The following is a 15,333-nucleotide window of genomic DNA, read 5'->3' on the forward strand; positions in this document are numbered from 1 at the left end:
CAGTTTTCAATAGCTTGCCATTTTGTCTATCTACCAAAAAATAAAAATTATGGTTTTTACTAAGCATTTGAAAAATAAAATAATAATTCTACTTTTAAAAATCTAATTTATTTAATGTTGTTTTCCTTTTTTGTGAATAGTAAGAGGGAGAGCCTAGGAATATATATTATTATTAACCCTCATATATAAGAGAAGAACAATGCATTACATAGCCCCCAATCCAGCTTGTATCACCCTTTGATGTCTTCCACAAGATACTGGAATTGCATTACAAGATTATTAGATTACAGTCAGTGATTAGAAACTCCAAACATGCATATTCCGTTTGCAATCTCTAAAAGCATGAAACATAGTCTCGGGTTCCAAATTGCAGACAGGGCATAAGTGATTAGTCATTATCAGTTGTTGCTCGACATTTCTGTTAACATTCATCATTAGAATTCCACGCCCAATCTTACACAACAGTAACTTGATCCTTTCGGGTTCCTCCAACGCTAAGTCAGAATGATAACTTAATTAGATGTCAAACATGTCACTGGTAATGGAGACCTATAGGCTTAAGCAGTAGAAAATTTTCCATCATTTTCACCTTTCCAAGCGTCAAGCGATTAAATCTTTGCTCATCTGGACTGCGAGAAGGAGAAATTGAAAGGATAGTATCAAATATCAATCACTGGTTGAGACAGCTGCTGTCTTAGATTAACCACATCCCAATCACCACAACTTGTGACGAAGTCCTTACAACGTGACGTTTCAGTCTGATCTTGAATCTTGATCACAGCCAGGAAGCCGTGAATGCATGCAGTTAGTGACTGCACATAATCCAAATCCTTAACATACACAACAAAAGAGGGATACAATTATGTCTCTTCAATAGAAAAAGTTTTCGTTTTCTTGTCTAGTATATCGATAATTTTGTTTCTTAAATGATGCCAACTTGTTAAATTTCAGTAACATAATTTAAGGATCATGTGTGAGTTTGAGATATAGATATGTATTTGATCTTATGTGAATTTCACGTATAGATATAAATAGACTGACATTTCAGTATATGAGTACAACTTTAATACTTCAAACTGATCTTTTTTTATGGAAAAAAATCATAAATGAAGGTTAAGGTATAGAAATTCACACTCGTCATACATAGACTTCAAACTCGAATCAAATAATGCACTTAAGGCTGACTGTCTGGTAGTTTACTAAGAACTGAGTGTTCTGGTTTGTGCTCGCATTCGAAATCTAGATGAACAAATGCTCGCTCAACTTCTGGAAGTTTCTCGAGCTTTATCTGCAAACTCTCGCCAATGATATGTGCTTCTTTTAAGGGCAAATCCTCTGGCAGTTCAATGTCAATCTGTTTGTCAATCGAACCAAAATTATGCGGTAAAACATGTTATCTTTGCCATGGCATGCCATAGAAATACGGAATTGAATTCAATTAGGATAGGATGTCATGTTGTAACTCAAACTCGAATTGTGAAGCTCTACCACTGCTTCCTAAGTGCAGCGTGTCTATTAATTTCACCATAGCACGGATTTCATTAGTCAATCGCCAAGATTGAATTAATTGATTAAAAGGAAATGTTTATTTAGTGCATTTGGTTACTAAACATTATATAATATCTATGCCTTAACATTAGTCCTATAAGTTCAAAAAGAAAATAAAAATAAAAACCATCTGAGGCATGGCATGAAAATGAGCAAGACTGTTATGTGATTGAGCGAAGTTATAATATACATAAATTAAGGTTATAAACTTACAATTTTATAATTAGAAATACTAGAATTTAAATTAATTTTGGATACATACCTCTACAAAGTATAGAACTCCAAACGAGTAAGCGCGAACAGTATCAATTCGCTTAATTTGAGAATGCATTATGACAAGATATGTCAGCTTCTGCAGAACTTCAGGAGGTGCAGATTGTCCCACAAGTGAAACTTCAAGAGAAAGTATGTAGCATCAATATTTATACACTACATTGTTTACATATAACAAAGTTATAATTTTCTTTCATATCTTTGATCAATACAACAAAGTTTTTTTTGTTTTTCAAAGACACCCTTCTTTCATAATTTCACTATTAGGAATTTTGATAAGATTTATTTGGTCTTAACTCTCTGATTTCTAGGAGAAAGGGGCTCTAATAATCTAGAGTTCGATTGAAAGATAAGTAAGGTCTGGCCAAAGATTGTTCCATTCAGGGTTTGATAACCTTCATTGAAGCTCATAACTACTCGAGTACAACCATTTGGTTTGGATTTTGTTAAGGATAGTAGTAAATTAATTTTACCTGCATTTTCCATAACAGTACCAGACCAATTTGAAATAGTGTAAATTGCAAGTAAAATAGCACCAATAGGGTCAATCCACCAGTAAAATTTATCACCAAGAACAGCTGCAACTAATCCAACCACATTTGTTACAACATCAAAGTGATGATCCTGCAAGTTAGTATTTGTGAGATATGTCAGCACAACTTATTTTAGTCTTGTTTTAAATAAACAACTTAATTAAGCACTTAAAGTATAAATACTAATCATATAAGTGCTTATGTATAAGCTATTTCTATAACAAAGAATAAAATAAAGTCAAATTCTTTTTATATAAGCTATGACCTATTTTCACTAGCTATCCTACAGAACTTATGGAAATAAGCTGAAAACAGCTTACACTATATGTTTTCATGCGCTCTCCCTAACGGTCTCAAAATAACGGTAGATAACCTCAAATAAGCCAATCAAACAATACTCAATTTATAAAGTAATTCATGAAAAGAGAAAGCTACCATACATCTGCATAGGCAAGCACAATCTTGTTTCCTGAGCTTCTACAGTAAAACCAAAGCGCAAGCTTCACCACGGTTGCAAATATCATAATGCAGTACAACCATACTAGTTGTTCATAAGACATTTTTTCAGAAGGATTGTTTTCTATCAGTTGTTCTACAGCAGTCATTAATACCTGAAAGCCTATAGCAAATGGTTTAGATATAACGACAATGTAAAAAAGTAAGTGTTACACTGTCAACAAATCACAACCAATCATATCTGTGACTTTAGAAGTAAGTTAAGATTGAAGTGACACGTTTTTAATGATATGACGGTTATGATTAATTGACAGTGTACAGGTAAAAAATATTTAACCTGATTAATTGACGGTTATGATTAAACGAATAGTTTGATTGCGAGTAATAATATAGATAAAGTAGTTTGGACACACCAAGTGTTGCCATGACAGCTGCAAAGATGATTATTCCCACCGGCTGCATTCTCAACTTTCCAATAGGGTATTTGTACTTATTTATGTTCTTCATTGAAAGGTGAGTGAACCAAAGTATGCCACCAGCCATGAAGTCAAGCAAAGAATCCAATGTTGAAGCAGCAATAGCCATAGATCCAGTCCTAATTGTCACATATATCTAGACATGTATATGCATAATGTTATTTTTCTCTTGCAAGATAAGCAATTATGTTGCATATCTCAATAAAAATTATGGAACCTTATGCTGAACTTTCAGGACAATATTAATTTAATCCTCCATATTATTGATATTCTAAAATGACTCATAGAATTGAAAAATGTTAATCAGGTTTGTCCCTCTATCTGGACCTGTTATCAAATGCATTCCTGATATTTTATTATTTTTAACTTAATTTCGAATTTAACATAAACATCTAATGGAATATCACCTTCAATGCCAATAAAACTGCATTTGCGTAGTTAGAAATCTTCATCGCCCGTTCATGTTGAGCCTGTTTTTCTATGTCTTCTACATCAATGGAGTCCGATGTTACTATGGAGTCAACTTCCTCAAATGATTTTAGAGTAGCAAATTGTCTGTCATAGTATTCTTTCTCTCCTATAAAATAGGAAAAACCGATAGTATAAAATTTTTAAGTTATAGAGACTTGGGAGTCATATTATATGATTTCTTTTGCAACTAAGATGAGGGGCTTAATTGAATAAAATTTGCAACTGCGATATAGGCCACAACATATATATATCAAGGTTTTGAATGTCTCTGGTACTGCAACTCCAGCCGCAATATAGGGATTGCGACTACGAATTTAAACTTAATAGATCAAATTTATATTCAAGGAAACTTTATGAACAAGAGATAAAAATCTAAGTATGTCTAGAGAGTAATACAACATTGAATCTAATAAAAGGTGTGTTTAGTACATGATTAAAAGAAAGAAAGAAAGAAAGAATGAAACCTTGGCTTAAGTTAGTGGATTTTGAGACATGAGGATCAAAGTCAAAGGAAGAGTCAGTGTGGAGGATCAAAGAATGGACTTTATCAGGCAACTTGGACAAGAAAGCTGTTGTAAGTGAGTTAAAAGAGTTCATATCATGGTTCTGATTCCCCAATAATGGCTTGGAACTTGAATTTCCCTCCATTGATCACTGTTATAGTATAGTATAGTATACTCTGATGCTACTGGTCACCACATATATGTATATCTGTGGTTGCAACCCAATAATAATAAGGGTCTTGTTAACATGTGCCCTAAGGGCACATGTTAAGATATACCAAAATAGAAATTCATCATTTAATGATACAAGAAATTTAATGTTTCAAAAGTCAAAATGCACAAATTAGCATTTAATAATTTCTATTTTTGTTTCCTTAACATGTGCCTTAAGGGCACAAGTTAACATTCTCCTAATAATAAATAACTATACATTAAACATTTTTATATTTCTCAAAGTCATTTCTGCCTATAATTTATTCTGAAGGAGGAAGTTTGGTCAAACAGTATGTCATTACTCAGTAGGCAATACGCACAGAATCATGCCGCAACCGGAGACAAGAATGAAATATAATATGATCATAGATTATCCAACTGAAGTAGACAAGTCCCTTTGAATTACCTTTTAATTTAGAAATGGTTTTTTAATTAAAAAAAACTAAGTATTTGGTTTTTTAATTAAAAAATAGAAGTGTTTGGTTATTTATTTACACAAAAAAAAAATTATTTACACAAAAATCGCAAGTTTATAGAAGATATGAGCTTTTCAGAATATTTTTAGATGAAAAATATTTGAAATTATGTACGGATAGAGGAAGTTAAACGTTAATCAAGAAAATTAGATTTTTTAATAGGCACAGGATAAACACAATCAAATATTTATACTTTCTTCCATATAAATTACTGTAATCATTAACCTATTTTATAATATAGAATTTGATAATTAACGTGACACACAGAAATTTTAAGATATTGATTCTAAAAAAGGAACAAGCATGCTAATTGCCGCATTGCAGCACTGAAAATCAGTATTAAAAAAAGCCGTGGTAGCAAGCTATCAAATTTTTTAAAGACATGCAATCTTATTTTACTATTAACAATCGAACAATCATTTGAAAACTAGATTGTTCGGACTGATTGAACCTATAATCTAACTGATATCGAACTCTTTTTATGACCATGTTTAGAGAACTAATCTTTTTGAATTATGGTTTGAACTAGCATAATAATTTATACGTTGTTGAACAAGTGATCATTAAAAACTCAACTTTAGTCTGTGTATAGCTTTGAACATATTAAGCCTCTGCTTTATAATGCAACATATGAAGTTGCGGTGGAGCTTCAGAAAATTTGCACGCCAGAAAAAACTGTCGAACAACAAACAAATAAATCGTAGCACTAAAAGCTATATAAAAGAAACCATTCTTGTAAAAGGCTGGGTGATCTGGTCCTCACAGGCATAGACAAGGGGAATGTGACCATGATGAGATGATGGTGAAGCATTAACATGCAACTCAAATTTCTTTACTTTTCCGATATACAGACTTGCAACAGGTCGATGGCATTTCCAATTGGGGAAGTGTTTATTTTGTATTTGCTTGTAAAATTAAGTTTTGTAATTTGAAAGTGATTGTTGCATTAAATAAAATCACAGATCACTCCAGAGTTTAACATAACAATTCATTTTCATTTTAACACTCATATCACAACATTATTGACAGGACAAATATTATCTTTTATAACATATAAAATGAAGAAAACTACCAATTCAAACCATCATAGTAGAAACAGATAAGACTCATATCTCAACCAAAGAGCAAGAGCTAGTTTGACCAATGTCACATTATTGACTAGCTGAACAAAATTAAGGACAGGAAACTTGTAGATTATCCAATTGATCCTCGTATGAGCTCAGTACCTGTGGTGCAGCTTCTCCTGTTCCACATAGTGCATAGCATACCTGCATTCATAGTGAGATACATTAAACATACAAAGACATACTAGTTAACCACCAACTTCGAGAGATTGATATATTCAGCTACGAGGCCTAGATACATAATACAGTGCTAATAGGGAAACATGAATTTTGTTAATAATAAGTCACTGAAGATGCATGTCGCACACATAATGTTCACAAAATAAATACACATAAGCAGAATAAAAAAGCATAAATACATAGATTTCCCGTGTACATAGATTAACATTTCATTCAATCAACTTCAAGATGCCACAAAGGGAAACATTTAGTCTGATACAAAATAAGCGTTGACTCCATACAATTGTTATCGTCTTCAATCATGTTTTGTGAAAGAAAAAAAAATGACACAACCAAAAAAGGGAGTAAAAAAACAAAAACCAAGTATCTGCAAACCATAGGGACATTCAGAAAACAGTCGTACCGTATTCTTAGAGACACAATACACAAACACAGAGAGACATGGATGACATGCTCAAATAGTTATTATGAAGTCTATTATTAAGAATATTATCGGAAGTCTACTTCCTACTTCACAGCTTCAAGATGAAGGATATTTTAATCATATCAGTTTTTGATACTAAAACAGATGGAAATTAAAAGTGCAGCTAAAACCTAAAGAGGGTACCGCTCCATTGAAAAACAAACAAAACTAAGTGTTCATGTCTGGATGCACGGTGGAAAATGTGAAGTGATCCAAGTTTTACCATAATTGATTACTATGTACCAGGCAATCGTGATTTCTGTAGGTTTGATTACTATGTACCATAATTGACTTTGCTTCCTAATCCAAGTTTTACCACAAACTTGCTTTAAAAAAAAAGTTATGAACAACTTAATTTAAACCCCATGAATCACCAACACAGACCTAGGACACAACCCTAACACGTAGACACACAGTTGAAGAAAACGGAAGTGACCGAATCTAACCACATGTGTCAGTGTCAAATAGATGTCATACATACGCCTGCATGTGCCAGACACCAAACACACGACTTCAATCTAAAGTGTTGGTGCTACATAGATTCAAACTCAATTTTAACCAAATCAATCTTACAAAATAAATTTCATTTGAAATCAACAAACGTTCATCACAACATACACCAAATAGAATAACAAAAAGCAAATCAGGTCACTATCTATTCATATTCAGTATTCATGCAAATTTATTTTTCCCTTTCTCCTAACAATTCAATCCTAAGATCCAAAAATAAATTCAAGCCACAAGCATATTCAATCCACAAAAACTAACAATAATAAAAATCAAAAATAAAAATAAATCAGGATCTGGCTAAATCCCTAGGAGATAATTAAGATCCAAATTATCCTAACCGCAAAATCAAATCTAATTTGCAACAACAAAAACAACAAATAATAACAATAATTTGATTGATGCAATAAATCAAAGAGAGAGAGAGAGAGAGAGAGAGAGATGAAGAAAATTACGAGTAGGTTCCGACGACGGGAGTAATCAAAAGAAGAGCGCTGATCCAATTTTCAGAAACCTTGTGATGGATTTTGGTAGGTAAATCCTTCCATAAACCGGACATGATTTTCTGCTGGAAAGGAGAAAGAGCATACACAACAGATTTCACTGGAACAATGTTTTTCCCCATTTTCTTCTTCTTCGATTGGATTGGATTCAACAAACGACGCTAACGAATGAACGAAAGACAATGAGAATGAGAATGCGAAATGGAATGAAAGCAATACCCTAACTATTTTGTTTGTTAATTTATTTTCGATTTTTTATTGGACCGGGTTTGGTTTTTTTTTCCTTCTACGCTATTCTGAGTGAGTCCAGTCCAATACGACGGCGCATGGGCTAGGAGTTAGTTCTTCATGTTTCATTTCAATTTCTTTATTTTTTTTATTTTAGTTTGTTTTCTAAATTTCAAACAATTTATTTATCAAAAAACTTTTAAAAGATTTATATTTTTGGTGTATTATCTTTTCAATTATAGCGATACGGAATTTTTTTATATTTTCAATGTAACTTATTAATTTGAATAAATAAATATTTTGATTTTAGTAAAGAAATATTATAAATTAAAGTGTATTATTTTGTATTTTGTATTTCAAAATAATTTTATTTTTATAAAAGTGCATTGATGTAGTCTATTGTTTTTCTGAAATTATTATTTTGTTTCGCAAAAAATTATATAGTAAGTTTGTCACATAAAACCGACTTATATCCATTTTACAAATTTAATATGAGGACATTTATTACTCTAGAGCGCAGATTATACCCACAGTACTTCTTTACATTTAGTGCGTGCATTTCTCCTCCTTCTATATATTCATCACCTTCAATTCATTTCTGCACAATAATTTTCTCTCAAAATTTTCTCAAACTCTCTAAATCTCTTAAAACTTTTCTCATACTTCTCTCAAAAAAATTTCATTTCTCCATTTTGATTTCATGTATCATATCTATAAACTTGTAAGTGTTTGCATTTTAATTAATTTTTTTTGAAATGAATAACTTATATTTAAATTCATTTTTTAAAAATTCTGTTTTAATTATATTTAAATAATAAATAATTTATTAATTGATTTTTAAATGATTAAATCAAAAATAAAATCTAATTTTTAAATAATAAATAATTGAATGATTTGTTGACTGAGCCGCCAAGAAGTTCTCAAACCCGTCGCATTTGTTGGTGGTTTCATCCGCCAGGAACTTTCACGTGCATTTGTTGGCGGCTTTTTACACCAAGTTCAAAATTGTGTGAGCAAGTTGTTAGCAGCTTTAGCCTCTAAGATGTTGAAGTCAATTCTAGTTCTCATTTGTTGGCGGCTTTGGCCGCCAAGAAACTTAGAGACAAGTTATTTCTTGACGGATTTTGGCCGTCAACTGGTTGCCAACAAGTTATCACTTTCTTGAGGGCTTTTGGTTGTTTTTTAGGGCTTTTGTGCCCCTCAAGAAATTTGTGTTTTTTTTAGTAAATTAGAATAATGATCCGTTTGGATTGACTTATTTTTAAATTATGTATATTGTCAACTAAGTTCACATGATACAGAGAAAGGAACAAGTAGATGAAATTCTTGATATTCAAATTGTTGGCCTTTAGAGTATTGATTGCGTCAAAGAAAGCAAAGTGTTGTAGGTAAGCTTTATTCATTTCAGCCCGAAGCATAGATTCCTATAGTGAAGGATGCTCTATCTCTCGAAGTAACTAAATATATGCAGGGTCCGTCCTGAGTGGCTCTAGCCCTCAAAAATAGAGGGTCCGCTCGAGAATGTTTTAGTATTAATTAATTGTGAAAATGACAGAGAAACCAAATAACTTTTAAGTAAAATTTTACTTCATTATCTGATATTTTAATTATTCAAGCTATTGTTTTTAGTCACTTCACTATTGAGTACACAAATAAATATAAATATTTTTAACTTAAATAAAAAGATATATTAATGTTACTAACTTTTTTAGTTTCAAATACATCACTTTTTAATTTGTCCCGAGTCTCAAAAATATCTTGGATTATTCCTATTTATATGTATTAGCCAGCAATTAAACCTTAAACCAAATAATTAAGCTTATCAGTAGGTTGGGAATAGGTCAGGTCAGGTCAGGCTTTGACAGGTCTGAGCCTGACCTACGATTTTTCTTCAGGCCTAAGCATGGCCTACGGCCTATCAAATGCAATTTTTTTTACCTGGCCTGGCCTTGTATCATGTTTAAAAGCCCGTGTTACATAAATATCTCTATATAGTTTTTTTAATCACTCTATATAGTTTTTTTAAATAGGTTAAACAGGCCTTAAAGCCTATTTCACATTTAAATTTTTATAATTTCTACGACATTAAGAAAAAACTATAAAATGATTAGCACAAGAATTAAAAGCTAATAAAATAATAAATACGATTACGACAAAGTTAAGTATGCCATAATAAAATTATTATATAAATAGGCTTTTTTCAAAGCCTGACCTATTTATGTAAATAGGCTTTTTTCAAAGCCTGAGCTTAACATTTTTAATAAACAGGCCAGATCAGACTTAAATAGGCCAAGTCGAAGGCGCCTGTAAACCGTCTGACTTATTCCCAACCCTACCGATCAGCATGTAGATAAAATATAAGTATTACTTTTGCTGATATGAGTAACACTAAGAAGTATGATGAAAAAGACTTTAATCTCATCTTTATGGTGTAATTAGTAAATGGGGTTAGGCAGAAGAATGGAGAAACTGGGGACATAATGACCCTACAATGAAGAAAAGAGATCTACAATAGCATCACTTTACAAAGACAATCATTAATAAGTCAAAGCCAAAAAGATAATTAGTTTGGATCGGTAATAGTCACGGACAACAACTTCCACGTATACACATTAATCTCAAAGACCCTACCATTAGACACTACCCTTATTATATGGTCAAATAATAAACCATGGTGTGATTTTGCTCAGTAAAGTACACATCTCATATCAAACATTTCTTTTCTAAACTATTCATTTCATCAATCATGAAAAATAAACAGTCTTTTTATATGCAACATTATTGAAGTGTACCATAATCTTAATTTAAAGTTTGAGGATCACAACTTTGCAGAGAAAATATTATATTAGTTATGCAGTTGATTTAAAAGATTGAAATGTGTGAAGATATTCTAGAGACTCACAAGGACGTGAAAGACTAACTACAATGATTTTCTACTAAAGAAAATAAAATTGACGTTTTTTATTCGTCTTTTATTTTATTTTATTTTATTTCCTTTTAAGATGATCATTTAAGTATTAAATCGTCTTAATACTTAATGACCAATAAAAAAAATAAAAAGATAAAGAACGAATCTTATATTTTAAATTAAGGTAAAACATTATCTTTTGCAAGTCCAATATCAAAGTAAAGTCGGAGTGTCAGTGGTTTACATAGGTTGAATGATACAAGCACGAAGCAAACAACACGAAAAACCAGAGCAGATGTAGATGCTCGTGATGGAACGGCAGCTGAAGCAACATGAGTTGGCCAACAAGTATGAAGACTTGGAAATTCTTTTGAAAAAGGTGTCTAACACTAATATGAGTGTTTGCAGCATGTTGTATAGACGGTGACGTGCTCGACACTTGCCACACTTTTCTGATCGATAAGATCAGTATTTATATTTATACACATTAAGAAATATACAGCATCAACATGTCAAGATATAATAAAAGTAATAATTGTGTTAATTTTACAAGTCTACTAATAATGAAGTTGAATGCAACAAATGTAACAATAGATATATGTATATTAATATCAATCAATTATCAACCCCTTCTCTTTTCTTCTCATCATTTTGTTCTCCAAATTTGCATGATCATTTCATCAAGGTTTTCTCATTGCAGCTACACAACATTTACATACATGAAGTAACTTCAAATGCAACAATTTCACAATGTAGAAAAGACTATTGGTCAGTTTTTGCTCTTTTTATCATTTCATTAGAAGTGAATGGAGAGAGACTACCACTCAGTTGAGGACTCTCTTCTCTAAAACTTGAATTCAGCATTGCAAGTTCTCTAAGTTGTTGTCTCTTGTAGATGTCCTGTGACTCATCCTGCACACGGTAAGAAATGTCGAAGATTAAGTGTCGAAAATGTATCTAAGCGGTATCTGCAGTGAAAGTAATTTCATAAACAATTTTATTTATCATTAGATACTTTTTGAGTTATGCATTCAGAAATATCAGACACGTATTGGTATTGGATATTAGACCATAACACATTGACTTGGCCGATGCCAGGTCAATGTGGTATGGTCTAATATTGGATACGTGTACCCTTCTAATTTTGAAGTAATTGGACTTCATACCCTTCCATTTTTAAAAATTGGATTTTCAAATGGTCACATGATCATGTAGTTGCAGATCTCGACTATCAGATAAAGATAAAATTATTGCTAATCCGATCTTCATCCAATAAGCGAGATCATTTGACTGTGTGAGTACACACTATCCCTTAATGCAAAATTTAGCAAGAGAGTTGAATGAAAAAGATACCACAGGTTTGAGTAGCTCTTCTATGATTTCCTGTGCTTGCCTCAACCTTAATTCAACAACATTGACAGGTAGTTCAGCTTCAATCAATATGTGCAATGGTTCATTCAAGTGCTCAAATCCTGGCCTTCCCCTCAACAACTCTTCCTTTATATTAACAAAAGTAAAGTCACAGTTACAAATAATATATTGTTTGTAGAAGAAGAAAAAAGATAAGATACGAAAATTGAAAACAGCTTATAAAGAGTGGCACTTTCACCTTACAAATTCGTTTTGTAAGAATGAGTTATGTCAAATAAAAAAAGTTAATATGATATCAGAGCCTATCAATTCAGGTCATTCATCATATTATCTATGCACCGAGATCAATATTGTTGAGCAACTCAATATAAAAGCCTAATAGTGTGATCACAAATTAGGTTTTGTGGAGATGCAAAACAATCTTTTAAGGAAGAGAAGTTACCTTATCAAAGTCTTTTATTGAACCTTTCCCTCTGATAAATACGCGGCAACCTGTAGTAGCCTCCACTCGCTTAAGCGAATTACCCCTTGGGCCAAGAAGCCTCCCAACAAAGTTGAACTGAAATTTAAGCTAGCATTAATAGCTCATCATAAAAATGTCACATGAGAATTCCCAAATGATTATAAATTAAGTGTGAGAGTTGAAGAACGAAACCAAGAATTTTCATGGAAACTATTTGCAGTTCTTAGCATTCTTCTTCTACTCTCACACTTAAGACAAATGAATATGATCTCACAATTTCTAACACAGTAAAATTGATACGATCATTCTTAGAATTGGGAATTGGCTAGTTGGGCCTAACTCAACCCTACAGAATTGTAAGGTGAGGATTGCCCTCACCAGACCATCTCGCAACCGATGTGGGACTCTTAACAATCATATTGAAAGTGCATTAAAATAATGTTTTACATATTTTACATTTGGATGGCTATCATGAGGAATATCCAAACGCAGCATCTTCTTCACAATGTGAGAATTTGAGACTGCTGGTGCTCTTTGCCAATCCACATTTAGTCCTTGTACTCCAGATAACCCCTGATGTAAGATTGGACTTAACCTCTTAGAATATAAAAGAAATGGAATGGAAATATTAGTACATCATAGAAAGAAGACATGTTATAGCTTCTCCGTTTCAAGAAAAAAAGAGTAGAACTTTTTATTGAAGATATGTCTAGTGTCTGACATGTAAAGAGAAAAAAAGTGTTCAATAATAAGTGTTCTATCTAGACACTTTTTTTATTTAGCAGAACACTTTTAGCATATTTTCTCAAAATTATTATCAATGTGGTATATGTATATGTATGAATCTAATTGTCAGTGTTAAGTCCGGTGATTGTGTCAGATTGAAGAGCAATGAAGAACAATGGTCATCATTGCATAGAAGTGTAGAACAGAATTAAAAAACTTACTTCATGTGACAAACTGTTCCAGCCAGTGAAATTTTGTGTTGTATCCAAAGAAGGCATGAAACTAGTCTTGACACTTCCAAATTGAACTCTGTCATAGTCACTAAGCCCTTGGTTCTGCATCAATCCATTCTTTCCAGAAGCCCTTAAAATCTCTGATAAAAAAAGGTAATATTGAATATAAGAATATAAATAAAGTAAGATTTTTCAACTAAAAGTTGTTAAATATGAATTGAATGGTACTAGGTAGTAAGTACTAACAAGCACATGAATTTATCAATAGGCATAAGAAAAATATATAAGAGACTAATAATTTTCATAGTGACAACTACAATTTACTGCATTTTAAAGGAGATAATAATCCTCAAGACAAAAGAGAAATGAGATACTAATCCAAGTAATTAACCAGAAAGTTGAGCTTATGAGCAATTAAGTCTGATTCAAGTGAAATGAGTTAAAACAAACATAACCTACGAAGCACGGACACAAACACGGACACCGGACACGACACAGACACTAACACGTCGTCACTAATAATAATTTGAGAAAATGACATGACTCAATGTAATTATAAGTGTCGGTGTCGTGTCAGTGTCGGACACTGGGACAAGACACAAACACTAACACGTCGACAATGATAATAATTTGAGAAAATGACATAATTTAATGTAATCATAAGTGTCGGTGTCGTGTCGGTATCAGACACATCTAATCCGAAGGATGTCCGTGCTTCATAGTTTACATAACAACAAAATTAGAAATTCTCCAAAATAAAAAACTTCAATATATAGATTTAGGATAACCAACCTTGGTTTAAGAGTCTAGTACATAAGGGTAAGACTTGCATGAAAGGTCCAAGCTTCTGGTATTCTGCTACCAACTCAGTTAAGTATTGGCTATACAAAACATACATAAAAATAATAAGCACTCAAAAGTTAATTAAACTCCTCGCATCATATACATATAAGTATTTTTTGTATTAACCTTTTAGTTCTCAGGAAAACGGCCCTAGTATGCTAGAATTTGTTCAGAGATAAATAAAGTCTGACAAAAAATTGTCTCAGTCAAGAATTAAACTCGGATGCTCCTGACCGATTCAACCTTAACCGAAACTCATTAACCATATAAACTCAACCAATATGTAACATACATATATATAAGTAACAAAATTTCAATAATAAATATCATAATTAAGAAGAATTATAATGAGTTCCTACATGTACATAATATACCTATCAACATCAAAATTGCTTCTCATGTTTATATTTGGTGAATTGGCCCCTGATATTCCTGGTGAGGAAATCTGATTATACAAACCAGACATCAATTCAACACAACTGAAAGAGTATATAAGAAATTCAAAGGTAGTAAGAAAGAAGAAAAGAGGGTATGTGTGGCCTGAAAATCCTGTTAAGAAAGAAAGAACAACATCATCAAACAAACACAACTGTGTTTGAGTTTGATAGAGAAAATAAAAAGAGAAGGTAGTGGATGAAAAGAAAGGTCACAAAACTAGAAATATAGATAGAGGGCCACCTTATGTAGTAGATTGATTAGTAGTAAAAGAAAGCCTTAAAGTATCTCTCTCTCTCTCTCTCTCTCTCTCTCTCTCTCTCTCTATTTGTTTATCTATCTCTCTCAAGATTTGTTTTAATTGTTGTTTTGTTGACTTCTGTTGCATGTGTGTGTGTGT

At 32.1% G+C, this 15,333-nt stretch overlaps 3 protein-coding genes across 6 annotated transcripts; all 3 read right to left on the reverse strand.

Annotated features, from left to right (window-relative positions):
• Positions 1 to 158: 158 nt before the first annotated feature.
• LOC123923227 (metal tolerance protein 4-like) lies at positions 159 to 4,440 on the reverse strand. The gene is made up of 7 exons (XM_045975913.1): positions 4,222 to 4,440; positions 3,694 to 3,863; positions 3,224 to 3,422; positions 2,795 to 2,973; positions 2,295 to 2,445; positions 1,811 to 1,941; positions 159 to 1,354 (listed from the first exon to the last, which is right to left on the reverse strand). The coding sequence occupies exons 1-7, from the start codon at positions 4,403 to 4,405 to the stop codon at positions 1,175 to 1,177; spliced, it is 1,194 nt and encodes a 397-aa protein (XP_045831869.1). The 5' UTR covers positions 4,406 to 4,440; the 3' UTR covers positions 159 to 1,174.
• Positions 4,441 to 5,923: 1,483 nt separating this feature from the next.
• On the reverse strand, positions 5,924 to 7,951 carry LOC123882466 (cytochrome b-c1 complex subunit 8-2, mitochondrial-like). The gene is made up of 2 exons (XM_045931325.1): positions 7,679 to 7,951; positions 5,924 to 6,217 (listed from the first exon to the last, which is right to left on the reverse strand). The coding sequence occupies exons 1-2, from the start codon at positions 7,846 to 7,848 to the stop codon at positions 6,169 to 6,171; spliced, it is 219 nt and encodes a 72-aa protein (XP_045787281.1). The 5' UTR covers positions 7,849 to 7,951; the 3' UTR covers positions 5,924 to 6,168.
• Positions 7,952 to 11,359: 3,408 nt separating this feature from the next.
• Positions 11,360 to 15,333, reverse strand: LOC123924374 (KH domain-containing protein At3g08620-like). Of its 4 annotated transcripts, none has more exons than XM_045977242.1 (8): positions 15,177 to 15,333; positions 14,873 to 14,943; positions 14,448 to 14,536; positions 13,644 to 13,795; positions 13,153 to 13,269; positions 12,676 to 12,792; positions 12,216 to 12,359; positions 11,360 to 11,774 (listed from the first exon to the last, which is right to left on the reverse strand). In XM_045977242.1, exons 2-8 carry the CDS (start codon positions 14,896 to 14,898, stop codon positions 11,625 to 11,627), a joined length of 795 nt encoding a protein of 264 aa, XP_045833198.1. In that variant the 5' UTR covers positions 14,899 to 14,943; positions 15,177 to 15,333; the 3' UTR covers positions 11,360 to 11,624. The 4 variants fall into 4 exon arrangements, with proteins under 4 accessions (XP_045833198.1, XP_045833197.1, XP_045833196.1 ...); XM_045977241.1 differs by having other exon boundaries at positions 13,153 to 13,293; positions 15,177 to 15,295; XM_045977240.1 differs by having other exon boundaries at positions 14,873 to 15,319.

The sequence above is a fragment of the Trifolium pratense genome, linkage group LG4, assembly GCF_020283565.1.
Source record: "Trifolium pratense cultivar HEN17-A07 linkage group LG4, ARS_RC_1.1, whole genome shotgun sequence".
NCBI lineage: Eukaryota > Viridiplantae > Streptophyta > Magnoliopsida > Fabales > Fabaceae > Trifolium > Trifolium pratense.

Bases quoted from the DNA above. Each gene is read 5' to 3' on its own strand.
- LOC123923227 (XM_045975913.1), bottom strand. From the start codon at position 4,405: ATGGAGGGAAATTCAAGTTCCAAGCCATTATTGGGGAATCAGAACCAT. The intron at 1,942-2,294 runs GTAAAATTAATT...TTTCTCTTGAAG, and splicing joins TACTGTTATGGAAAATGCAG to TTTCACTTGTGGGACAATCT. The intron at 1,355-1,810 runs GTATGTATCCAA...ATTGACAAACAG, and splicing joins GAGTTCTATACTTTGTAGAG to ATTGACATTGAACTGCCAGA.
- LOC123882466 (XM_045931325.1), bottom strand. From the start codon at position 7,848: ATGGGGAAAAACATTGTTCCAGTGAAATCTGTTGTGTATGCTCTTTCT. The intron at 6,218-7,678 runs GTAATTTTCTTC...CTATGAATGCAG, and splicing joins CCCGTCGTCGGAACCTACTC to GTATGCTATGCACTATGTGG.
- LOC123924374 (XM_045977239.1), bottom strand. From the start codon at position 14,964: ATGTCTGGTTTGTATAATCAGATTTCCTCACCAGGAATATCAGGGGCC. The intron at 13,294-13,643 runs GTAAGTTTTTTA...TTATATTCTAAG, and splicing joins GGAACAGTTTGTCACATGAA to AGGTTAAGTCCAATCTTACA. The intron at 11,775-12,215 runs GTATCTTTTTCA...TACCGTGTGCAG, and splicing joins AAGAGCTACTCAAACCTGTG to GATGAGTCACAGGACATCTA.